Source organism: Dipodomys merriami, unplaced genomic scaffold, assembly GCF_024711535.1.
Source record: "Dipodomys merriami isolate MVZ:Mamm:240054 unplaced genomic scaffold, mDipMer1.0.p SCAF_39, whole genome shotgun sequence".
Taxonomy (NCBI): Eukaryota; Metazoa; Chordata; class Mammalia; order Rodentia; family Heteromyidae; genus Dipodomys; species Dipodomys merriami.
In genome coordinates this window covers 2,237,063-2,263,195 of record NW_027205492.1, presented here as the reverse complement: position 1 = coordinate 2,263,195, position 26,133 = coordinate 2,237,063, and the positions used below count along the sequence as shown (strand labels likewise).

The 26,133-nt window shown below is 46.3% G+C and overlaps 1 protein-coding gene across 12 annotated transcripts in view; it reads left to right on the top strand.

The window, feature by feature from the left end:
* The window catches only part of Ptprt (protein tyrosine phosphatase receptor type T), a 992,204-nt gene that overhangs the window by 949,956 nt on the left and 16,115 nt on the right, over window positions 1-26,133 (top strand). For 7 of the 12 annotated variants that reach the window (XM_069989779.1, XM_069989780.1, XM_069989776.1 and 4 more), the window contains 8 exons: window positions 476-573; window positions 2,848-2,907; window positions 3,610-3,726; window positions 5,874-6,028; window positions 8,710-8,845; window positions 10,071-10,220; window positions 12,496-12,669; window positions 16,382-16,513. In XM_069989779.1, the coding sequence (XP_069845880.1) occupies window positions 476-573; window positions 2,848-2,907; window positions 3,610-3,726; window positions 5,874-6,028; window positions 8,710-8,845; window positions 10,071-10,220; window positions 12,496-12,669; window positions 16,382-16,513 (1,022 nt within the window). The remainder of the gene's footprint in view (window positions 1-475; window positions 574-2,847; window positions 2,908-3,609; window positions 3,727-5,873; window positions 6,029-8,709; window positions 8,846-10,070; window positions 10,221-12,495; window positions 12,670-16,381; window positions 16,514-26,133) is intronic. The other 5 variants (XM_069989783.1, XM_069989782.1, XM_069989781.1 and 2 more) reach the window with 1 other exon arrangement.

The window sequence follows — 26,133 nt, the reverse complement described above, 5'->3', positions numbered from 1 at the left end:
TTATGATAGATATACTTATTGCAATAAATACATATATATACGAATAAACACAGAAAAGTAGCATTCAAACTTTTATATCAAATACATGAATTACTTTCGTAATTTTAAAAAATGATGAAGACCCAAGACGTTCAAAGAGTAATTTCCTAGGAAATTGCTCTGGACTGTCAGATCCTATCTTCTACTCCTTGACTATATTTTCTTCCCCTTCCCCTTAAAAAAAATATTTTCTGTTCAGACTGACGATAAATGCCTCCAGCATTTGGCAAGTGTAAAATTGTGCATCTTCTGCTCTAACCCTCACCGACAGAACCCTCCCGGCCCTAATTCCTTCCTGTCTCTCATTGCAATCCTACAGCCTATTTTTTTAAAAATAAAACTCTCTTGGACACAGCCCCAAACAGTACCAATACTGTGAAAGAGCAGTCTGTGCGGCTCCTTACTTCACTAACCATACCATCTTCTCTGTTGGCAGGTCCCATGCAGGAGACAGTGAAAGACTTTTGGAGAATGGTGTGGCAGGAGAACTCGGCCAGCATTGTCATGGTCACAAACCTCGTCGAGGTGGGCAGGGTAAGGCTCTCCTGTGGTCACCTGGCCAGAGGGTGTTGGAGATGTGCCCCAGGGTACTTGGGTGCCATGTGTTGTCCCAAGTATTTTCTAGGCAGGATTCTCCCAGCAGCCTCCGGGAGAGACAGAGCCCCTCCTAGGTCACATTCCAAAGGAGTCCTTCCCTTTCAAATCCCCACCCTTCTCTGCACCCCCTGTCACTCTGTTGATGACATCACCTCCTCTCTTTGGAGGAAATTAAAGCATCAGCCACGATCTCCCTCATCATCTCATCACAAAAGCTGCATCCTGATTGCATCTATAACCATCTTCTCGTTCTTCCCATCTGTTGTCAAGTTCGGCCATAAGAAATGACTGTTTCTGTGCATTCAGCAGACCCTCAATGGCTAACGGTCAGCCATTTCTTAGGGCTGAGCCCAATCCAGCAAAGCTCAGCCTTCACCCTTTCACACGTGAGCCTACTGCTTTGAACCTTTGATTCTTGCTCAGGGATTTTTCTCCTTAGAAACTAAGTTTCTTCCTCATGGCTGAGATTATCCCCTCCCCTCTCAGCATACAGATATGCTTAATACCTTCCACCTTAAAATAAAACAAAAAGAAAAACCAAAGTCAAGATGGGCAAGCAACAATGGCTGTCCTGTTTCTTTATTGCCCCAACTTTAAAGACGCCTCCCATCAAAGCTGTTTCTTTGCTCTGTTCTCTTCTACCCACTTTGGTGGAGCTCCTCCTTTCCTTTCACCAGGAGCAATATTGCCATGGCCATTCACATCCTTCATGTGGACAGACCCACTCACCACTCCTTTCTTCTCATTTTTCTCTGTCTCTCAGCAACCTCTGATTCTTTGCTACTCGCTCCTCCTTCTCTGACCTCAAAACCTTGCTGTTCTTCAGCACTCAGGCCTTGGTCCCCCTTCTCTGCTTCTGTTTAGCCTCTGCTGTAGGCGGTCCTTAACTAGAGTTAGAGGTAAGATGATGACTCCCAGTTTGCTTCTGCCTACTTGGTTAGCTGTAACTGGTGGGCGGGTTGAGCTACATAGCTTCAATCAGAACTCAAAGGGTCTCTTGTCTATGAGAATGAACTCACTAAGAGTGGGCAGGTAAGTGTTTATCCTGGCAAGAATGGAATAATCCATAAAAAAATAAAAACAAAGAACCTTAGCCACGGTCATGGGAAGGGGAAGCTAGGCTTTCATAATTTATTTAAAAGGTGTGGACAGCTCATGACTAAATAGGAAATGAAGGCCTGGTGAGGTTTTATTCTTGAGTTCACCCCTATCTGGCTCACTCCTCAGTTTTACAGATGAGGATACAGACCTTCCCCACCACCCCCAGGGGTGAATCATTGCCCTGAAAGAACCCAACATTCAGAACCTGACATTCAGTCTGTTCAAATTCTTGCCCATGGATTTAGGCCCAGGTTACAGCTACTGTGGACAGGAAGGCCAACCCAGGGTTTGAGCATTCAGAGGCAAATCCAGGCTGATTCCAACACATCCCTCATTGGAAATAGATCTCCTCAATGGGTAGATCTTGAGTCTATGTTGGACTTAAGGAGAAGACAGGTCTCCCAGTAGCACTCCTGCTTGTGGGCAGATGCTAGGCCAAACACTTGTATGCATCGAATTTGTCTTACAGTGATGTACAAGACAGCATTCCTAGCTCTTATTCAGCCTGAGGTTGCATGCTAGCCCTATCCCTTACGAAGGTTTCCTCTGTATGACTTTCTTAGCTTCCCGATGCTCAGATCCTCATCTGTAAAATGGGGATGTTAAGAATATCTGCAGTTGTGGCAACAAATCAAGATTAACCGAGTAACACTGAATGAGTGGCATTAGATCACGTTAAGTGTTGTCTGTCATTAATAGGCAGAGGGTCAGAGAAGTTTCAGCAGTTTCTGGAAGTTATTCAGCTACTGACTAGGACAACAAAGAAATGATTGAATTTACCTCTATACCCTATGGCCCTTGTATCAGTGTTTCCCTAAGTGGGTTCCATTGGATGCTAGTCTGCAGGATGCTCAGTGAGAAGAGGGTTCCATGGTTAAATAGGTTTGGGAAATGCTGGGTCCTCAGTCCCTTTTGGAGAGTCCTAAGACATAGCATCAACAGATTCGAGGATCTGAGTAGTCCTATAGCAAAGCAGCCTGTTTAACTTTGTTGAATCGGCATTTCCCAAACTCATTTGACCACAAAACCTTTTGTGTTTGTTTGTTTGTTTTTTGTTTTTTGTTTCGTTTTTGTTTTTGTTTTGTTTTGTTTTCACCTAATACCTATTAGCACCCAGCGGAACACACTGTGGGAAATGCCACGCTAAGCCGTGCGGCGTCCCCCGGAATGGTAATAATGCTTTTGTTCTTTTAAGGGGAAAACCGAACTCTCTTTTTCCTCAGTGAAGTGTGACTCAGAGTTGAGTGTGGGATAGCTTGTCTGTAGTTCCGGTGCCCACTGTGTCAAGGCTGAGAACAATTGTGACTCTTCCCTTTGAGCCTAGAATGTTCCATCCTTTCCCCAGTGAAGAGCCTTCCTCCTCCCCATCCCCCAAGTACCACCTGTGAATAAAGACCCTCTCCTGACCATGTGTGCTTCCACCTCCTTGCTGTTTCCCCAACCTTTATTCTCATCTTTGTTCTGCTGATAAAACTCAGCTGTTCCTCCCCCATGGCAGCCAAAAGTACAAAGTTGACCTTGAACTTGTCACCACACCCTAGGTGTGATAGTTTCCTTTGGCAGAGGGAGGCTACCCATGCCCACTTGTCTTACCTAGTTCCGTCTGATCCTAGTGTCATGATCCATTGGGAAATCACAAGGAGCTTGGAAAAAAGAAGGTACCACTATTATCTCTCATGGCCCTAGTTCCTCTGGGAGTGAACTTGGCCCTGTGCACTTCGATGAGCCACGACCAGCTGAGCACCCCGTGGACAGGAATACCACCAAAGTCTCCCCCTGGGCTATTTAAATGGGAAAGCCAGAGTTGATGGCTCTGCCACCTGCTCACACACCCTCATCGCTGTTCTTTCCCTGTCTTTCCCTTGGCCACAGGTGAAGTGTGTACGATACTGGCCAGATGACACAGAGGTCTATGGAGACATTAAAGTCACCCTGATCGAAACAGAGCCTCTGGCAGAATACGTCATCCGCACCTTCACTGTCCAGAAGGTAAGCTACTCTTGGCTGTAGGCAGCCTGTCCACAGAGCCAGCTGGCGTGTCTGTTCACTCAGACAAGTGGAGACCAAGGACCTGATCCCTGCCTGACCCCACAATTTGTACTAGTCCACAATCAGATCAGCAAAGCCCACAACTAGTGGAAGGGACAGACAGACTGTAACAGACATGTCCATGGAATGAAGACATGCTGTGATGAAAGCTACAAGGCAGAAAGGGGGAGAGAGAGAAAGCCACAGGAGAATGAAGAAGTCAGAGAGGAACCTCCCTGGAGGAGGAAGGCTTGGAGTGGAGAATGAAGGATGGGAAGGTGACAGCCAAGGAAAGGATGGAAGAAATATTGTTCCTGTGTGTGGAGGAGAGGAGTGTGGAGAGGAGAAAGGCCTCCCTGGTCACTGAAGTTTCCAGAAGTGAGTTTAGGTCCTCCAGAGGTCTTTCTCAATGTGTTTTGGCTTTGTAGGGGAGAGGTGGGGAGAGGGAGGCCCCGGTGGGCATCAGGACTTGAGAAGGGCAGGTTGTTACTGACATCTAGTGGATGGAGGCCAGAAGTGCTAGCAAATTACCTACCACACACAGCAGGGCCCCTGTGAGGAATTTATCAAGCCCAACAAGGTAGTTTCAAAGTCATGAGATGCTAGTCTAGTTTTTGAAGGAGCTCTCGTCAAAGGAGCACGATGAGATCCAGATAATAATTATTATCCATACGGTCCATTATATAGTCTGAAATTCTATCATTACTCTTATATACAGCCATTTCTTGACTCACAACAGCGTAATCCCAATAAACCTATTGTAAATAGGAAATATCATCATTTGAAAACTCAGGTTAAGGAATCCTAACCCACTCAACACCATTTCTTAGCCATACAGGACTTGCTGTATTGTATTGTTGAGCCTTGGGATGGTGTGACCGAGTGGACATCTGGCTTGCTGCCTTACATGAGTGTCATACTACATATGACATACTGAGAGCTAAGGATCATGGCTCAAAGCCAGCCCTGAACTAAGTCTTTAGTTAAATTATCCCTCTGGGACTCTCTTCCACCTACCACCCATCCCGCCAGCAAAAGCATGAACGACTCCAAGAACAGAAATTATGGCTTTTATGTCTCCCTTCCTAGGACCAAGCACAAGTCTAGGCACAGATGACCCTTAGGAAATATTGTTTAACATGAGTTGAACAATCAACTAAGTCCTTCCTCATGGATGCTCTTGAAATATATGTAGGAGAGCACTATGTAGGAAGGATCGACAGGGTAAATGGCATGAGCAAAGACTGACATTTATCCTGGCCAAGGAATGGTCAGGAAAGCAAGATTAGGCATGAGGGTACTGGTAAGAGCACCGGACAGAGGAGCCCATCTGGGCCCCACGGGCTCCTTCTGTCAAAAAAAGCTCTCCATTAGTTTTCCATCCTATAATTCTAAACAAGAACCTAATTAGTGGCATAGTCTGCTAAACTTGTTAAGCCTTAAAAGCCACGTAGACCATCACTGACAAGACTATAAGACTGGGACACCAGATGTCAAAAAGCAAAACAAAACAAAAGCCTTGTGCTGGGTGCTGGTGGCTCACGCCTGTAATCCTAGCTACTCAGAAGGCTGAGATCTGAGGATCATGGTTCAAAGCCAGTTGGGGCAGAAAATTCTGTGCGATTCTTATCTCCAATAAGCCACCAGAAAATCAGGAGTGGTGCTGTGGCTCAAGTGGTAGAGTGCTAGCCTTGAGCTGAAGAACTGAGGGAGAGTGCCCAGGCCAAGAGTTCAAGCCTACCACTGAGACACACACACACACACACACAGGCCTTGTATTCCACTGGAAACACTTGAAACTGAGTCTCTCCACTGCCATCCTTTCTTCTTTTACATTGTATTCAATACACCTCCTGCAAAACCCTTGTCAGAGAGGTCTCCTGGGAAAAACACTGGACTCAGAATGTATATTAACACACTAAAGGCTCTGAGAAGGCCTTCAATGAAGCAACCAGTTTCACTTTAGCTAGTTGCACGTCTTTCAGAGTCTGTCAGTGAAGTAACAGAGACGGACCCTGAAGGCAGGGGGGGGGTCCTCCACACAGCAGCTTCAGCTCCCCACATTGAGAGCAGAGCTGGAGGGACAGGGGCTTCTGTTTTTTCCTCAGAAAGGCTACCATGAAATCCGGGAACTCCGCCTCTTCCACTTCACCAGCTGGCCTGACCACGGTGTCCCCTGCTATGCCACCGGCTTGCTAGGCTTCGTCCGCCAGGTCAAGTTCCTCAACCCCCCCGAAGCTGGGCCTATCGTGGTCCACTGCAGGTGGGTCATAACACCCCTGGCGAATGTCCTCTTTGCTCTTCTGTTCCAGATAGGGAGACCCTCACTTACCCAGTGGCCTCTGCTCTACCCCAGAGCCTAAGCCCCTTCCCATGGGACTCAGGACTCAAACTCCAACAGCAATAGCAGTAGTGATTGTTGCTCTTCTTGTGATTGTCCTGAAATAGTAAAGTTGCTGGGGATATAGGCAGGGCACTGGTAGCCTCATGTGCACCTGTCCCTGTCATTTGACTTCTTATCCAACCTTGAGAGGTGGGTGGTCTTATACCCATTTTACAGACCAGGAAACTGAGCTACTGAGATAGTAGACACGGATGGAAACTGGCAGAGCTGCGATGTTGAATATGATCCTCTAGACACTCAGCAATGACTTGGTGGTGTGGCGGTAGAATGCCGTGGTGCAGGCACACATCTGCCTGTTTCTGTTATCTTTAAAACCCTGGCCTGCAGGGTTCTTAGCAGAGACAAAGTGGGTGGCATCAGGTTTGCCCTTACTGTGGAGAAGGACTAGTTTCAGCCTTGACATAGAAAGTCACATTGAGCGTGCAACGCTGTGTCTTGGAAATCTCCTAAATGGAAATGAATCGTAGCATGTCGACAGCACAGAGAAGTGGAAGGGCGCAGATGTCTAGACCCAGAGGCCAGCGAGCCCGGTGCCTCTCTGACCCAGTGCCTGTGTGTGACCTTGGATCCTGTCAGAACCTGCATGTTCATCTCATCCCTGCCCTGGCAATGTCCACCTCAGCCAAGGGACCAGGAAGCCTCAGAGCAAGCTCCTCCCACCCACTCCATCCTCTCACAACCCACTCCACAGAGGAAGCCCCACCCTGCTGGCCTGTGGGAACATTTTTGTGCGTCCTCTGTTTTGTAACTCAGAGCACACCAAGAGCGATAGAACATTTGTGTTGGGCCTTGTATTGTAACCAGCAGCCAGGGTAAGGAGTGAGGGAGAAAGTGGAGCAAAGGTAAATATGTATCAGGTCCTCCACCATGACAGCTCTCTGCAGGATGCCCTGTGCCTCCATCTCTATCACAAGGCACTGAAATGCATGAGCAGAGTGGTACCTGGTACTCCTGGGGCTATTATGGGTTAGCTAATGTCTACTAAGTGCCTGACAGAATCCCTGACATATGGTAAGCACTTAAATACCATTCTTAATACTCCATACCTTTTAGCAATCCTTTAAGGCAGGAACCAAAGTCTTCTTTTTTTCCTCACATCCCCAACTCCTAATTCCAGCATCTCGTGCATCATAGATGGCTTGATAAATATTTGTGGAATATAAGTAGCAACTATTTATCCTGAAATGACTGTGCAGCCAGGCACAAAGCTAAGTAATTTACATGCGTAATGCTTTTTAAATGTAATTTCATACAATATATACATATACTGTTAATGCTCCCAGGTATACTATCAGCATCATTTTATGAATGAGAATCCTGAAACCCAGAGAGATTAAGTCGTTTACCAAAGGTCAAACAGCCAGTAAGCAATAGAACCAAGATTGAATCCCAGGGGTCTCTCCCATAGATGATGTTTAATTACGATCTCATTCTGAAATAAACCTAATTCAGTCCTTACGAGGATTCTGCTAGGAGGCCCGTTACTGTGTGCGAGAAAACGGAGGCTCACAGACACCCAGCAAGATTCAAAGACCACATCAGGCTGGCGTCTCCCCCAAAGCAAGTTGAGAATCAGCCTTTGGAGAAGAGATGAAACAGTGGTTTTCTGAGCTGCCTCTGAAGCATCAAGGTCTACCGTGTTAAGGCCCCTGGGGGAGAGGTCTAGAGTATGGCTGGGGGTGGGGGTGGGGTGATTTGGAGCAAGAATGAGTCCCATTTTCCTCTGTTCACACCATGAAATGTCATCTGGCTTGCAGACTGCTTCCTCTGAGTTTACTTTTCAGAAGAAAGTGAAGATAACCACCACCCCCACCACCCACACACAAACTCCATTTCCCTGAGGGTGATTAGCCCCATTGTCCTGTGCTCAGTAGATTTATCAGACAATATTGCTTTTCCTTCTTATCCCATCTCTCTTCCTCTTTGTGTTTCCTTTGATTTCCATGTTAGACAATGACGTTTGTCTCCACAGGAGAAGCTAGATGTGAATCATCATCCAGCTGGGCCTCCTTGACAGTCTGTCTGGCCTTTCTTTCCAAAACTGTGTGCCACTAAGGCAAATGTGCTACATGTCTGTGGTTCAGATCCATTGTAGAACCCAGCGCTGATCTGGGACGGGCTAGCCTGGTTCCTCGGGCTCTGTTTTATGATTTTGCTCTGATTCTCTCGACTGAACAAACCATCAGTGATCTGACACTGAATAAGTATTGGGAAACTTGATCCCTGGTAGGAATCTCCAGGTTGCCAGCTGCTCCAGTTTAATGATACCCTGGTTCATGGTCCTGGAGAAACAAATAGGATCAACTACAGGGCCCTAGACCACGTATTCCAGAGTTACTTCCTGCCTTCAGGCAGCTCAGAGGCCTCTCCTCTGTGATCTTCCTCTCTCTCTCTTCCTCTTCTTCCTTCTTTTCATCTATCAATACATTTGTTGAAAAGAAAGAGGAGGGTGGGGAAGGGAAGGGAAAGAGGAAGATTAGAGGCCGGTCCACAGCTGGTCCTACCCCAAAATCTCTAACACAGAGGACCCCTCTTTCCAGTGCTGGAGCTGGGCGGACAGGCTGCTTCATTGCCATCGACACCATGCTCGACATGGCTGAGAACGAAGGGGTGGTGGACATCTTCAACTGTGTACGTGAGCTCCGAGCACAGAGGGTCAACCTGGTACAGACAGAGGTGAGTTCTGGGAATGGAGCTGGCCAGCTGCTTTGATCCCTGGCCAAGGAGAAGCATAGTAGAAGAGAGAAACCCATGAGTGCATCATCCTATAGAAAAGGGCCTGGGTATGTGAGAAGTGTGAGGAGTAACCCAGCCAGCCCTAAGGATCTATGGTACTGGAACTCCCACTGATAATGAGATTTCAGGATTCCAGCACTGTCACAAGAGGATCAGTTCTTCTTTATCTGTTGCCAAGGTGCACTGCAAAAGGCAAGCTCACTGGCTATAGTTAGACACGTGGTCCTTACTGTCTGATGGGAAGAATCTTCAAACACAAATGCATCATGATACATCCCAATAAGATCTTGAACTAGAGAAGTTTTTGGCAGGAAAAAGTTCAACAAACATTTTATCAAGAGTCTCTAAGTCACAGCTTCTGCTTAATAGAAAAGTCTTAGAAAAGTGATTCTAGAAGGAGCGATATATCGAATATATTTTATAAATGGGGCTTGGAGTCTCAGGAGGATAGTAGATATAAAGTATAGGAGTGGGAAAGGGTATGACACGTGTTTTGGGGGACAGATCTTTGAGACAGATCCTTGAAGACAAGCTGATTCTGTTTGAAAGGCATTTTCAAGATACATCGGACAGTGAGTAGCAAGCTAGACAGGAAAGGGAAGGAAGCAGAGTATACTTTACAACCAGGCTGTTTGGAGGACTCTGAGCTAGTATAAGACCTGTGTCTCTAAGCTGTCCCACTGACAAAGGAAGGGGAAACTTAGATTTTTTTTTTCACTCTCAACTTTCCATGTGTCATTGCTTGAGGCCTCCTTTAATATGTGGTCATAGCTGCTCAGACATTTTGGCTACCAGGAAGAAAGACCTCATCAGAGAATCACAGACTATTTGTGGCAAGAACTCTTAGTAGATGAAGGGAAAAGCAGAAGGGATATAGGTAGGACACCAAGAACAATCTCTGGGACATGTGGAGAACTTTCTCTTTGTTTTTTATCGGATGGGGCTCTATGGTTCTAGCTTATATAAAGAATAACACACCCTATCTCTGGCAATAACTATGAACCATGGAGACTTAGCTCTTTGGGGTACAGGATTAAAAAGTCAGGATTCAGCAACACAAATCATGCCCATTCTTCATAAGCCACAAGACTCAAAATGGCGAACGAACTCCCGGGTGACTGTCATTCTTACCTGGTGCCTCCCTCTCCTCCCGTTAATGTTGCAGGAGCAGTATGTGTTTGTGCACGATGCCATCCTGGAAGCATGCCTGTGCGGCAACACCGCCATCCCTGTGTGTGAGTTCCGCTCTCTCTACTATAACATCAGCAGGCTGGACCCTCAGACAAACTCCAGTCAGATCAAAGATGAGTTTCAGGTATGGGCACGTATTCAGGGCTGGTGTCAGTTCAGCTGGTGGTAACGAACTTCCATAGACTGGATGGCTTAAATCATAGGTGTTGAATTGTTATGGAGACATAACACATCGATCTCATTTCTGGAGGTTTACATGCCTATAAGCCCAGCACTGTTGGGAAGGGGTAAGGAGGAAGGAGCATCCTAAGTTCAAGGCCAGCTTGAGCTACATGAAAGGTCCCAATCTCAGTGAAGCAAAGCAATACAAACAAAATATATGTATGCGTGCGTGTGCGTGCATGCAAGCACATACACACACACACACACACACACACACACACACACACACACACACACACACACACACACACACACACACACACACACACACACACACACACACACACACACACACACACACACACACCACACACTTTGGGAAGCTACTGGCAAATCTGGTATCTGGAGAGGACTCAGACCCCTCCCTGTTCTGTGGATGGCTGCCTTCTTCTCATAGCTTCACATGACAGAATGCAGAGAGGAAGCAGGCTTTCACGCCTCTTCTTCTTTTTTTTTTTTCCTCCTGGGCTTGAACTCAGGGTCTGAGTGCTGTTCCTGAGTTCCTTTCACTCAAGATAGCATTCTATCACTTGAGCCACAGCCCCGTTTCTGGATTTTTTTTTTTTGGTAATTTATTGGAGCTGAGTCTCAGATTTTTCTACCTAGGCTGGCTTTGACCTGTGATCCTCAGATCTCAGCCTCCTGAGGAGCTAGAATTTAAGGTGTGAGCCGCCAATACCTAGCTTTCATGATTCTTCTTATAAGGACACCAAGGCCATTTATGAGGAATCCACCCTCATGACCATATTACCTTCCACAGTCTCCATTACACACTGTAGTTAGGATGGCAACACATCATTTTAGGATGAGGAAGGAATAGAATACACAACATTTACCCTATAATGGTAGTCACCCAGCCAACTTAATTGGTTCTGTGCACACATTGTGAGAACTGAGAAATGCATACCCTTTCGATCTCCAGCACCAGGCAGCTACTGAATGCATTCTACAGCATCAAATGCACAGCCATTGGCAACGCTCAACCCATCACTCAGTGACCACTGACACCTGTTTTATCTATGATTACATTTTTTTGTGCCAAAGCCTCAGTTCTTGTCCAGTTTGTGGATGCAAACCAGTTTATACACACAAGTATAAACTCCATTCTTCTTAGTCCTTAAAGGGAAACTCAGATTCTCTCTCCATATTTTCTCCACTCCTAGAGGAGTAAGAACTCCTCTAAGGGAATCGGCATCACATTAGAACATCTTAGAAAATGCAGAAGCTTGGACCCTACTTGAATGTGAACCTGCAATATAACAGGCTCTTCTTGTTTGTATACACATTATCCCTGGAGACATCACATCCTAGGGCTCACCCCAGACACAAAGGATGCACATCTTAGAGTCCATGTGGTCAAAAAATTGTGTCAACTTGGGTCTGAGACATCTAAGCATAAGTCAGGACCAGGGCTGTTACTTGGTAAGAGCTCACAGCCAGGTAGAAGGAAGCAAGAAAGTACCAGAACTTGATCCCAGACAACGGGCAAAGGTGGGGCCCCATGGCATCATGGGAAACTTCATCAACGAGGCAATTACTTATAGCATTCCTTTAAACAAGTAGGCTCAGCTAATTTGGAGGCAAGACAGCATGCCAAAGGACACAAAGATGAGTAACTCAAATCCCTGGTCATTGTGCATAGAATCTAATCTATTGGAAGGGGTAGCTCTGGTCTCAGATGGCAACACTTAACTCCTTGTAGCTTTTCAGACCTCCTAGATTTAGCCTTTGAGGGTTTCTCATCTATCAAGAGAAGCATGCCCCCCCATCTTCCAATCCTTCTGTAGCCCTCATTAAAGAGTCCCTACTTCCCACCCCTACCACAAGGCCCTCTGGCTGGCCCATCTTTTATTGCAGTACTGGCTGGAAACAACGTTGTTCAAAAGGTTGGCAGGTGTTGTCAGCTTGTCTGATCCCGTGCATGGGTATGCTGCCCCTTCAGCCTTGGCATCTTGAAGATGTCGCTGGCGATGACTGTCAGCCCCAAATGCCCTCTAACAGTGAGCAGGATATGATAGCACATTACCACCCGAGGAGAAACACGGGTCCTGGCAAAGAGACAGCCAGGGCCAAGCTTGGAAGGTACAGAGCATTGAGTTCACTGGAATTTATCCTTACCCCTGTTTAGGAGCAAGCATCCAAGCCGTGTCTCTCTTACCCACCTTTGTTCCCCATAGACACTCAACATCGTCACCCCTCGTGTCCGACCTGAGGATTGCAGCATTGGACTCCTGCCCCGGAACCATGATAAGAACCGGAACATGGATGTCCTGCCTCTGGACCGCTGCTTGCCTTTCCTCATCTCAGTGGACGGAGAGTCCAGCAACTACATCAACGCAGCACTGATGGACGTAAGCTGAGCCCCGCCCGAGAGCCCCGGCTGCCATCACAGGGAGAAGCTGGAACCTGGCTTCCCAGGCCAGCTTGCTTCTGACGGCTGTCCTCTGGGACTGTTGCTTCCCTGAGGTTTCTGATTTAAACCCAGACAGAAGCTATGCTCTTGGCACTTTGGCTCAAAGAGCCTGGAGAGAATAAATCAAACGCTTAAATGACTTCAATGGCAGCACAAAGCTACAGATCTGCCCCACCCTCCTCCCATCTCCCATGGAGCTGGCTCTCAGTTGGATTTTCAGATCTGGCAGCATTTCTCATTCCCGGCCTTGGCCTGAGCCTGAGGAACACACCATGGTGCAGACCTAACTGCTGTCTGCTGGCTCTTCCCACTCAGCTTCCTAGATAACTCCTGTGAAAGGCAGAGGGGGCAGTGGCGGGGGGAGGTGTATTGTAGGTGCTTGGTAAAATAGCTATTCAGCAAGTAATGGAAGGCAGCAAAAGGACCAAGGAAGGGAGCAGGCCACATTCCTGATTACCCTATGATGCATATCACCCATGATTTTTCAACATCGTTCCCAGAGGGGACTTCACCCTGCTGTGGTTTGGGATAGTCTGTCCCACCTCATAGCCAGCCCCGTGCTTCTACTTCTGTGCTTCTCCCTGGGACTTCTAATTCTCCTCATCCCACCTCCAGGATGTGTAGATGTTTGCAGCAGGAATCAGGGACCATCTTGTTCATCCAAGCACTTTTCCACAGAGGAAACCGAGGTCAGATGTAGAAAGAGATGCTCTCAAGGTCACCTAAGAAACTAGCGGCAGAGCCACGAGTGGCTCCTTATTCTTTAATTCCATGTCTGAGACTCCCCACAGTTTGCTTGATCCAGTAAGATACAGACATAATACCTCCTAAGTGTGACCCTCTACCACTCCCCATCCTGAGGGTGCTTCTGGTTAGTCCACATGGTCTTCTCCTATTACCTAGAACAGACAGGAACAGGCAGTGCTGTCTTTTCTGATCAAGACCAGCTACTTCTCTAACCTTTGATCCTCCAAAACTTCCTTTCTGAGAGTTCTAAGCATTGAATACAAGGAGGTAACAGAAGGCCAATATCTTTCTTAGCTCTTAAGAGATCTGCCCTGGGCTCAGTCAACAGGAGCTAGGAGTCTCCATAGAAACTATGAATCTAGAAGAAAGGAGTCTCATCTGGGTGGTATCTAATAGCTGGAAGTGTAGCAAAGACCTCTAAAATCAGCTAAAAGCCTTCCAAGGTCAATGTGTTGCGCACGCATGCACATGCGCGTGCGAGCGTGTGCGTGTGTGTGTGTGTGTGTGTGTGTGTGTGTGTGTGTGTGTGTGTGTGATGAGAGAAGAGATCTAGGGGGGCACCCACACATCCAAGTTCCTCATACCATTGTTCCCCACTGTCACATCCGTGCCTTCTTCATTTAAGCAAGGATCAAGCCAGCTCTGGCCTCTACTTAGTAGGTTAGATGGTGCCTGGAGTCAAATACTTTTTTCCACGCTCTGATTCTGATTGTATTCTCTTTGTCCACAGGGCATTTTTCCTGTGAGCCATCACTGGGGCCTTTGCCTTTCTTATATTTTTTTTAAAAAACAACAACAACAAAAATCCTTATCAGTATTCCAGCTCAGTCTGTGCATTATCTGGTAACCATAGCAGCTTTGCCTCTAGCAGAAAAATATGAAGTCCTCTGGGTTAATTTTTAATGTATCCCCTGGTAAAGGATGATGTTATCCATGAAATGGATTGCTGGCTGATCCCTGAAACCCGGCAGGAGCAGGGATCTTGAACATATTTTCAGATAAGGCTTTGTCAGGTGTGCTGGCCTAATAGAGCATTTATCACCGAGACAAGGGGAAAAGCAAAGCAAACTAACATACCTTGAGTGTTGGGCCCGTGTCGAGCCCTGGATTTGTACTGTCTCATTATGCATTTGAGATTTCTTCTCTCCATTTTTTTTTAGCAAAGACATTGAGGTTCAGTAGGTCAATTGAAGGTCAACTAGAGTCAGCAAGGATAGACTCAAGGATCTGAGAGCCCATGTCTGCTGTCTCTGAAATCTAGATTCTTTTCTCTAGGTCTGGAAATACATCAAAAGCTATGTTATGTATGGGTGGAGCATTTGGTTTCTGGGCATTTAAATAGTTTGCTTCCCAGATCCTTCCTCTGATCATCTATTGGCCAGGAGAAGGAAGATAGATCTTGGAACATAGTTCTCACTGTTGCATGCATACATCCATATTTGCAAGGCCTTGTTTGGCACTTGCTAAGGTCTCTGCCTCTTTTTCCTCCCATTTCATTCAGATTTATAACTCCACTGAAAAGGCCTGTCACTCCCATGGGGACCATCTCCCAAGAGAATGTGGCTAATTCTCAGCTTTCTCACACCACTGAGAAAGTAGAGACACTATCCAATCTTTCCAAATGCCTCCTCACAGGGCATCGTGATAAATAAAGCCCAGTGAAAGCTCCTAGACTCTTACAGTCTAATTATTTTTTTTTTATTTCTGGGCCACCCTGCCCCTTCCTATAGCATGGAGTTAAATAATTCATTTATTCACTGGAGCTGCACTGTGTCTAGGCGCCTGCAGTGCAGTGTCCTACAGTAGATTCAGTCAGATTCTTGCTGACTGGAGTTTTCATGTGCAAATCTCACTCAATTGTATGACAGCATCTCTTTGGATTTGAGTTCTGTTTTCCAGCTAAAGAATCAAAGCTTCGGAGCCATGTAACTAACTTATCAGTGTTGAGAAACCCTTATGTCAGCCAGGCACTGGTGCCTCATGCCTGTAATCCTAGCTACTCAGGAAGCAGAGATCTGAGGATCATGGTTCCAAGACAGCCTGGGCAAGAAAGTCTGTGAGACTCTTATCTCCAATTAACCATCAAAAAATCAGAGGAGGAGCTGTAGCTCAAAGTGGTAGCATGCTAGCTTTGAGCAAAAGAGCTCAGGGACAATGACCAGGCCATGAGTTCAAGCCCCACAACTGACAAAGAAAAAAGAAAAAGAAATTCTTATGGCTCACAAGAAAAGGTCTCTACCAATGATGTCTACCAAAAGGATGAATAAAATGGTGGATAATGGGTAAATGAATAGAGGGATAAATGACCCATAACTAACAAATCACAAAAGTGGGTTCATAACCCGTCTCCTAACTCTAATACCTGGATACTTTTCAGTGCCCTATTGGTTGTATGACACAATACCACCCTCTGTCAGGATAGTTTTGTCCTTCACCCAGCACAGGACCAGGAGTAAATTGTGCAATGTAAGCCCCTTCAGTGGCCAACCCCTTACCCCGTTCCCAGCATCTCAGGCTTAGGGACCCAGCAGATCACTTAAATCCCAGGAGGTGTGTTGGCTGGCAGAGCCACAGATCTGCGTCCAGAATCTTTCATTTCACCGTGTAATGATGATTATTTGCTGAGCCCCAAGACATAAATAATGTATTTGGATAATCCCCATCCAAGTGACACTTTGCTAATGAAATGTCTTAGTTTGGAGGAGGATATGTTCATTAAGAAGAAGGTCCCCTTTGCCGCCAGGACACCCACCGGGAGATAACAGATCAGGCAGGTGCTTTGTGTCATCCATTTGGCAGGTTTGGGGCCTCTGGCAGCCATCCAGATCTCATCATCATCATCATTGGAATAACACTGATAAATAATGTCTTTTACAAAAGCTCTCTGTCATTCTTCTGTTCAGAGCCACAAGCAGCCTGCTGCCTTTGTGGTCACCCAGCACCCTCTACCCAACACCATGACAGACTTCTGGAGGCTGGTCTTCGATTACAACTGCTCCTCTGTGGTGATGTTGAATGAGATGGACACTGCCCAGGTAGGTGGAGGCCGGGTAGCTTCTAAAGGTGGGTCTGTGGGTCAGGAGAGCCAAGCTATAGGTTCAGAAGGAAACTTTGATGAGCACTGTGATGTATCTATCATAGGGTGGGCATTGTCTGACTGTGAGAACCAGGCAGTCCAGACTGCTGCCTGCAGACACAAGGAATCTCCTGCTGGACTCTCTAAACCTCCAGTTAGTGACTCCACTTTTTGATGCGTTTCAGCTAGTTGCTTTCAGGGGCAGCCTCTTGTTATTTATGTCCCAAACACTGTTCAGGGTTATCCTCGAAATGATGTGGAGCTCACAAGCCAGGAGGTCCCCTCCCAACACGGAACACCTCTGGCCCTGAAGAAAAGGCAATGCCTACCCATATCCATGACCTAAGCCCTTCTGTGCTGGTAGAACCTGGATCTTGAATCTAGGAGACTAAAATCTGAGCCCTCTCTCCAAGACTTTGCCCTTCTAGGTGTGCCAGCCCTAATCATCACATGCCTAGGACACATCTCCATACTTAGGATCCAGGGCATGTCTTGAGACAATTTCTGAGTCCCATCCCTCTCTTCTCAGGCAGCCTTTCCACAGAGGAATTGATGAGAATAGCCTTTCAGATGTTTGCAAAGCTGTCTTTTCACTGCCTTGAGGAAAACTCAAAAACACAACTCATCATACTCACATATGAGTTCTGGCTCTGTGTAGGCCTTGGGTGGGAATAACTTTTTATCTTGTGGATCTGAGCTATCATCTCAGCCTTCTAGGAGCTTCGAGTCTTGCTAAAGAGACAGATGGGCAAGCTATTCCATCCTCATGTATCCATACTGTAATAGAGGTCAGCAGTGAAATGCTGCATTGATGAGGAGCAGGGACCAATCAATTCTGCCTAGAGAGTGAAGGAAGACCTTGAGGAAGATGGCCTTGACCATGAAGGAGGCAAGAGAGAATGTGGTGTACAGGGAATAAACTAACTGGGAAAAGGCACTCTTGGCAGATGGGCCAGATAAATGTAGTCTTGTTTACAGATAATTCCTGTTCCACTGTGGCAGGGGCTAGGGCTACTTTGAAAGGAAAAGAGCATATTGAGGCAGGACTTGCCGACAAGACCCAGCTAACTTGCAGAGATTCTCTGTGCCAAGCTCAGGAGATTGGGCATTGGACTGAAGTATGTCAGAGTTTTTACTTTGTAAGCCACATAATCTTTTCTTCTAATAAAAGCTTTTGTGCAAGTCCAGTGTATAAGACAGAGATCAAGAGTTGGTAATGGCCAGTGCTGTTGGTTCACACCTGTAATCCTAGCTCCTCAAGAGGCTTAGCTCGAAGGATTGTGGTTCAATGCCAGCCCAGGAAATAAACTCCATGAGACTCTTATCTCCAATTAACCATCAAAAGCCAGAAGTGGAACTATGACTTGCTTTGAGCACTAAAGGTCTGAGACAGAGCCCAGACCTTAGGTTCAAGCCCTAGGACCATCACAAAACAAAAAGAGTTGGTTGTATGGAAACACAAGGCAGAGAGCATCACCCATACTGATGTCTTATCTTCTCCTGGTGGCTCTCAGAAACCTAGCTCCCAGGAGCACAGTTAGAAATCCTTTCTATCTAGTCAGAAGAGATTATAGAAGGTTTCTCCATAGAGGGACAAAGCCAAGATTCCTGTTAAAATGTAAAGTCCGAGACCAGGGAGGCAGAGATCAGAGGTAAGCAGGGAGAGGTTGCAAGTATGAAAGAATTGAAGCCTGGATTGGGGCCGGGAGCGGGGGGAAAGGAGGAGGGATAATGTGAACTGAGGAAGTGTCTTGGAAGTGGAACTGGGACTAGTTATGAATATGTTCCCAGAGTTGAGTTCACAAGGTCTGGGGAGCAGCTACGCATGGGAGGTGAATGGGAAGAAAGTTACAGCTGACGGCAAGTATCCCATCTGGGTTATCAGGCATCCAAGATTGCACCTAGCCCGAATGGGAAGGCTGGAAGGTAGAGGAGGTAGGGAGAAGAGTGTGGTAAGAGAGGCTGAAAATGAGGGCAATTTGGGATGTGCCTGTGAGAGACTTCCAAAGACATCCCCTTCATGTGTGCACCCCATGTTTACTGAGCATCTGCTACCAGTATTCACTGGAAGTTATTTTAGAATCTTGGATTGTGTGAGGGAACACAGGCAAGAGGAAGCAAGCAAATTCCCATCTCCTGCACTTTCTCTTTTAAAGGGGGAAGAGGGAAGAGAAACAGCACATGTTCTATAATGTACTCTATATGTTAGGAGGTGGCGAGTGTACGGAAAAGACAGATAAGAAGGAGCATGAGGGAAATGGGGAGCCTGGGCTGAGGGCAGAGGATGCAGCTGTCATAGCCTGGTGTGGGGAGAGAACATTTGAATCCAAGCATGACAGAGGGCAAGAGTAAACCACATGTTCTCTTAAGGGCCAGTGTTCCAAGGAGAGGGGAAAACCCAGTTTGCATAATGGTCTTGCACATGGTACCTTTAAAGACAGCCGAGTCTTCTGGGACAGGAAAGGGTGCAATGAGAAGAGCAGACTGCAGTGAGAGACGTAACCGAGCCAGATCATAGAGGATCTTTGGAAGGCACAGGAAGAATATGATGTGCATGTGCTGGTACTGGGGCTTGAATTCCAGGCCAGAGTGCTCTCATTTAGTTTTTATTTTTTATTCTGCTCAAGTCTGGCACTCTACCACTTGAGACGCAGCTTCACTTCTCGCTTTTTGCTGACTAATTGGAGATAAGAGTTCCATGGACTGTCCTGCCTGAGCTGGCTTTGAACTGTGGTCCTCAGATCTCAGCCTCTTGGGCAGGTAGATTTACAGGTGTGAGCCATTGGGATCTGGCTTCATAAGAAGAAACGGGGGTTTCCGTTTGTAAGAACTGGAGAGCCGCTGACAAACTTTAGGCAGAGGGGTGGTCTCATCTGGCTGCTTTAAGATTATCAGCAGAGTCTTGATAGGGAGGTAAGTTGCTGAGAAGCAAAGCAGAGAAAATAGAGAAGGGGCTACTGCAATTACCAGGTGGCAGTGACAGAGGCTGACCCAGGAAGGGTAGCCATGGCTTTGGGTTCCAGATGTGCACTGGAAGAGCAGCTGACAAAATATGCTGGCAGGTTGAAGACAAAATGTGAAGGAAAAGGAGGAATGCAGGCTTGGGACCTGAACAAGGAAAGACTGGAAACTGATGTATATGATGAGAATAGATGAACAGGGATTTTATAGAGCTCCTAGAAGAAGAGTTCCAAAATCAGAAACCACCACTACCACCAAAAAGTAGAGGACTAGGCTGGGTGTGTGCCAGGGCCGATGAAAGCCCATTTGCTCTCCTCTTTTTCTGATGTCCTTTTGGCAAAAGCCAGAACTGGAGTTTCAAAGCACCCTGCTTTGGGGACATACAAAGTCAAGGCCGTCAGCTATAGCTCTCTTTTTGGGGCGAGGGGTGGGTCCTGGATGACGGACGCATCTTTCAGTCCCAGATGTTGAGTCTCTACATGCAAAGCCATCAGGCTCAGAAGCACCCTGAGGTTGGCTGCTGTACACAGCTGGCAAGCCTCCCCTGAAATCGGCAGATGAATAGAGCACTTATTGATATAAATATCATCACCGCAGCAGCTGGGCGCCTTGCAAAAATAAACAATGACAGTGTAAGCATCAGAAAAGCAGCCTTCGGCACCTGGGAGGGCGGTTCTTTGAAGTGGCATCAGCTTTTGCCTGCCAACAATGTTCGTGCCAAAGCAACCTGGAGTTTGGGCCAGCCCAGAAACGTGGACCAGATCTGCCTTAAGTCCTAAGTGTCATCATCCTGAGAGGATGAATGTCACACCTGTGGCTTGACCCGAGACTGCCTGGGTGTTGGGTAGGATGACTTTTGAGATGCAACCAGAGAAGGCCAAGTGTAGGATGTGAATCCTCAGATCTCTTTCTTCTCTTGCCCTGCCCTCCAAATCTGCCTCTGCTCAGGATCCTACACTACTTCATATACTGTCAGCAACCCCAACCACAGACATCCTTCCATTCTCTGCAGTGGCTGCTGTTCCAAGATAATTATGATCAATGAGGGCTGGTGAGAGAGACTGAAACTGGTGCCCTTGACTTGGGAGATTTTTTCCTCTCTCTGTGACAGATTAGGAAGGCCAAACCCTAACACTGCACTATCTAGTCAATTATGTTCTTCAGACCCATCAGAAACTTTTCAATCACATGCAGTGACACCAACAGGTCTCTTTCATCTTTGTGGTTCCTGTAGATAGACCAGGGGCCCCTGGGGAGTAGACACCAGAAAGAAAGCCTCCTGCAATCACACCCAACTACCTGCCAACTTTAGAAACCTCCGGAGAACCTCCACGCTGGCCATAAGATATGCATGCCATGCAGTGGATAGAACCACGGATATGTCAAAGAATTCTATATCCTAAACCCTGAAATCTCTGGTGATGTTCGTTGGTGTTGCTGGAGAATACTTCGAAGATGTAACAAAGTTGTGGATCTTTTGAAGATATAACAAGGTTGTGGATCTTCAGATATAGACATTTTCCCAGGTTCCCTAATTAGGCCCCATGCAAGGGTTCTTAGAAGGGAAAGGCAGGTGGGCGAACATCAGTGGATGACACCAAAGCAGAACTGGAGATAGAGAGACAGAAAGACAGACAGACAGACAAGAAATGCAGGCAACCTCTAGAGGCTGGAAGAGGGCCTGCCTAGAGACTGCAGGAAGGAAGCTTCACCCCTTCCCATTTGGATGGTAACCCCTAAGGTTCCTATCAGGACTCTGACCTCCAGCACTGCAAGAGAAGAACTCTGTTGTTTCAAGCCCCCTTTTCCTTCAGTTTTCAAAGTCTTTGGAGATTGTTGGTTTATCTTTTCTACTCAACTTTCCACATATCCCCTCCCCTTTAGGAACCACTGGTTTCACTTTGCAGATTAGGAAACTAAGGCCCCAAGTAGAGAAGGGATTTGAACAAGATCACTCACTGACCTTTGCCCAGAACCTCCCACCAAGGATGATGAAGAGATTTACAATCATTTTATAACAGGTCCTAGGGCCTGGTCATCAACCATCTCCTAGTGTGTGGGGACATGGAGAAAGCACATGCCCTACATTAAAACAAGCAAGAGCCCATAGCTTACTTGGAGATAAGCTGAGTTGCCAAGTTCTGAGGCTCCTACTGTGGAAATCCTAAGTCTTCAAGGGACAGAAAAACATGACAAAAGGTGAGCATGGGTAGCTTCAGGAATAGTTAGAAGCCTGTGATACATATGTCCATGGGGGAGTGGGGAACAAGCACTCCATCCTTCCAGGGGAAGAAGAAGGTGCTATTTCAGAGATGTCTTTTGCCATCATCATGCCTGTAGGGTAAATAGCAAGCATTGATATCTCCATTGTTATCTCAGCTTGAGAACACACAGCCCAAGATGCTAGCAAAATATACAGAATGCCTAGCTCTGCATCTCAGCCAGCCTCAGGGCTGACTTTGCGAGGGGCTGTGTCTTTCTCTCTCCCTCTGCTGGATTGGAATAACGGGGACAATAGTAGGAGAGGACTTCTTGGATTAAGGGGTCTGAATTCAAGTTTTATTCTCATCACTTCCATGTTACCTTGCCCTGCATCAATGTCTTAACTTTCTCAGGCCTCAGTGTTGTCCTCTGTTAGATTAGTATGACCCAGGTGTTAGTCAAGTTCCTTCTAACTTTGAAGAATTCAATAAAATTGGTTACGATCATTACTCCTTATCTGATGCAGGAAACCTATCATCTACTCTGCTCCTTTAAGGGAAGGGCCTCTCCCTCTCGTGTTCCTTTCCAACTCCCAGATAAGGCTGTAGTGGGAGCAGTGTGGGGCTCATATCCCACAAATTCCCTGATCTAAGGTTGAACATCACACATCCTCATTCTTAAGCCCCCACCTTGCCTCCTCCCCTACCCCCCAGCTGCCCCCTTTTCTCCCATCCTATTGCTCAAACCATTTGTTTTCCTGTCCACCTCCTCTCTCGGCTCTTTCTCACAAAAGCTTATTCCTTTTTCTGCAAAATTCAGCTATCTCCAGAGCACCTCTCCCTAACGTGGGCCCTGAGCTTTCCCTTCCACCTTCTATACTCTTGTCCTTTCTTCTTGGGAATGAACTTGGATCCAGCTGTCAGAAGAGCACATGAGGGAATATCCTTTTCTCACTGTCCTTCTCTTCCCTTGTTCCTATCTCTCTTCTCCCACGGTCTGCCTTCCTTAACTGGACCCTGTATTTAAGCCAATTACAGTGTTTTACAGAATCTATTTGAAGGAGTTTTATGATTGCTAATCAGCATTTTAAAACAAACAACTCTTTCACACTTCTCTCTATAAATTACTAAATCACTTCACCTTTTGGGTGGATCCCAGGGACCTTGATAAGCAGAGGCTTTCATTTTTGAAGCTATGATATTCCTTGGCCTTTCCATCATATCCAAGTATTTTTTTAATTAACCAAGGCATAACTAAGGTGTGCTGAAATATGGTACAAAATAGGGTGTTTTTTTTTCTTCCAAAAATAGGCCCATCTGCTAGTTTTCATTCACCTCATCAGAGCATGTTTATTCTGGCGACTAACAAGCTTTCTGATTTCATCAGCAAGGAAAGGATGTTTAGCAAGCCAGGCTTCCTCCACATTTGTTACATTTCACGCGTGAACTTGCAACCCCCAAAAGACATCTTTCTGTGGCTCAAACAGAAATGGAGATCACTAGGTGGAATAATGGATGGCAGCTGTTGCAGAGCTGTCTTCTTAGGCTTCCCCACTTCCGCTTGGTTTCACCCATTCTGCCAATAACAGCCCAAGGCCCCCACACTCACACTCCCGTGCTTCTTTCCAGGAAGAATGTGTGCTCATTTCCAAATAATAGGAGATAACAAGACGAGCTCCCTCCCACAAGTTGTAGCCATCGGCCCCAGCAGTGTACACCTTCAGTGGTCAGACCTCTTTTGTGGCAATACTCACCTCCTCAAATGATTGGGAAATGAAGGGTAGCAGGGGTGTGGTGAGGGCGGGAGTGGGGAGGGACAACTGATCTGGATTCCAGGCTAAGGGATTTGAACCTATTCTTAGAGCCATCCAACTACAAGCTTTCTATCTAAGCAAGAAAATGCTGAGGTTGCATTGAGAGTTCAGTGTGGCCTCAAGGTTAGCTCGACTTAGGGATCAAATTGACTTTCCTGCATTTCTATTTCTACAGTCTTAAGAACCTGTATAACTCGTCCTTCCCCAACAGTTCTACGATGTATTGGTACACACAGGCCCATAATCGGGCTCCTCTGTTATACCTGTGGACTCTGCTTATTCATTTGTCCCTGCTTCCTCTCTGGCTTCCATTAGAAATTCATGGACACTGAGCATTGTGCTTGCTTTCATAAACTTACAAAATAGGAAAGAGCTTAGGAGAAGGATCACATTACACATTGAGCTGCCTTCTGCCTTTCCTTGGTTCTACCAATACATCCAAAATCTCTCTTCTTTGCTGAGTTTCTCTCAAGAAAAACCTTCAGGTTCTTCTCCTTGGGCACGCAGAATAGTGGTTCCTCTATCCACCGTGCTACCTGACTGCGTAGCTACCCTAAGCAGCTGGCTGATGAGGAATTTTTGCAGTAAAGACAGTCTTTCGGGTATTATTCTAAAGAAAAATGGTCATAGCATGAAGAAGTTTACAAAGGAAACTTTCCCTTTCTCGATATTGTTTTGAATAACGCTACTTCATTTGTATAGTTTACCATGCATTGAGCAGCTCACTCGATACACATATCAGTATGGTAGAAGACGTGAAAATTTATAGCCACTTGAAACCTGGAGGAGCTAAAAGACTTGGCCAATTGCTGGGCCAGAAAGTGATCAAGCTGATATTTGAGCCTCAGGCATTTCAATTGGGGACCCCAGTGTATTTTTCCACGTTTTACTATGCTACTTGCACAAGCCAAGATGGCAGCTCCCACACTAGGGCAACCACAGGCTTGGATACAAGGACAGTCTTGAACTCGACCAAAGAAGACATCTCTTATTATAGACAAGAGTCACTTCCAAGTCCTAGTGACAAAACACATGTCTTTCCTCTACTTTCTTCTCCCATTTCCCATGGCTAGGTTATGTACAGTGTCCTGGGCTTTGGAAAGTCCCTGCTAACCCTTGGTAGCTCAAGCCTACATCTGCCTACCCATCTCTCAGCTGAGTGTCACCAGTGCTGCTCCTGATGGGGACTCACAAATTAGGGAACTCATGCGGAAGAATGACTCTGATTTAGAATTAGAAAAACCCTACAACCTTCCCTAGCCCTCTGGGCATTATGGGAGAGTGACCTGGAAAAAAAATCAAATGCAGAAAAGTGTCCCCAAAAATATAGGAGTCTTCTTTGAGGCACAGTCAAACCTATTAGCTTGAGAGATTGGCTTGGAAATCTTATTAAAAGAGACAAATCAGTCCACATTCACTCCAGACTGAAGATATTGGGGGTAATAGACTTTCCACGAAGCTTGGGATCCATACACATCATGTCAGGATCACAGCCAAACTCTGGCAAGGTTAAATTCAATGCAGGCGATAAAGGCAATTATTTTAAAAAATAAAAAATAAAAAACCTGGGCAGCTCTGATTAATTCCAAGTTCTCAGCCAGTCACAGACTTATCTGTCCCAGTCCCTCATTACTGTGAAGGTTGCAAGTCAGAAGAGCCAATGGCAAAGAGAAATGAAGTTCAAATCATGGATTTGTCATTTCTGCACAGCTCAGCAGCAGCAGATTGTCCAGCCATGGAGGCCCGGGGTGACCAGCGCTCTTCACACACACACACATTCACCCCTCCTTTCTCAACAGGCTTTGATTAACCCTCTGTGGAGACGCTTGGGAAGCAGAGCACCAGGGCTGCAATTTGTGTGCCTTTGTTACTTACAAAGAATGATGTGACGATGAATCCTTCCCATTTAAATACAATCTCCAACTTACAGGGGATTCAATTTAGGATTTTATTTTTAAAATTTTACAGTGTTGTGAATAAAATACACATTCCTTAGGCACCATATTTCCAATTTTGAATCTGGTTATCTTCCTGGACATAGTGACATATAGTATGATACTGGCTGAAGAAGCTGTATGGCAACAGCAAGCTACAGTCAGTCAGCCAGTGGATACCAAGGGGAAACAAGGAGTAGCCTACTCTATGCAGCCCTGGGTTGCTAAGCTACAATGTTCAGGAGGTTGCATATATTAAATGCATCTCTCTCTCTCTCTCTCTCTCTCTCTCTCTCTCTCTCTCTCTCTCTCTCTCTCTCTCTCTCTCTCTCTCTCTCTCTCTCTCTTTCTCTGTCTCTCTCTCTGTCTCTCTCTGTCTCTCTCTGTCTCTCTCTCCCTCCCCCTTCTGGCAGTACTGCAGTTTGAACTCAGGGTCTTGTGTTCATTTGACTTTTGCTGGCTCATCAGCTGGTGCTCTGTCACTTGAGCAATGCCTCCAGTCCTGTTTTTGGCTAGTTACTCTGGAAATGGAGACTATAGCGCTTTTCTTCCCCAGCTGCTCTCAAAGTGAGATTCTCCAGATCTCAGCCTCCAGAGTAGCTAGGATTATAGGTGTGAGCCACTAATTACAGTGTTTTTGTTTGTTTTGTTTTTTGGCTTAAGGATCTT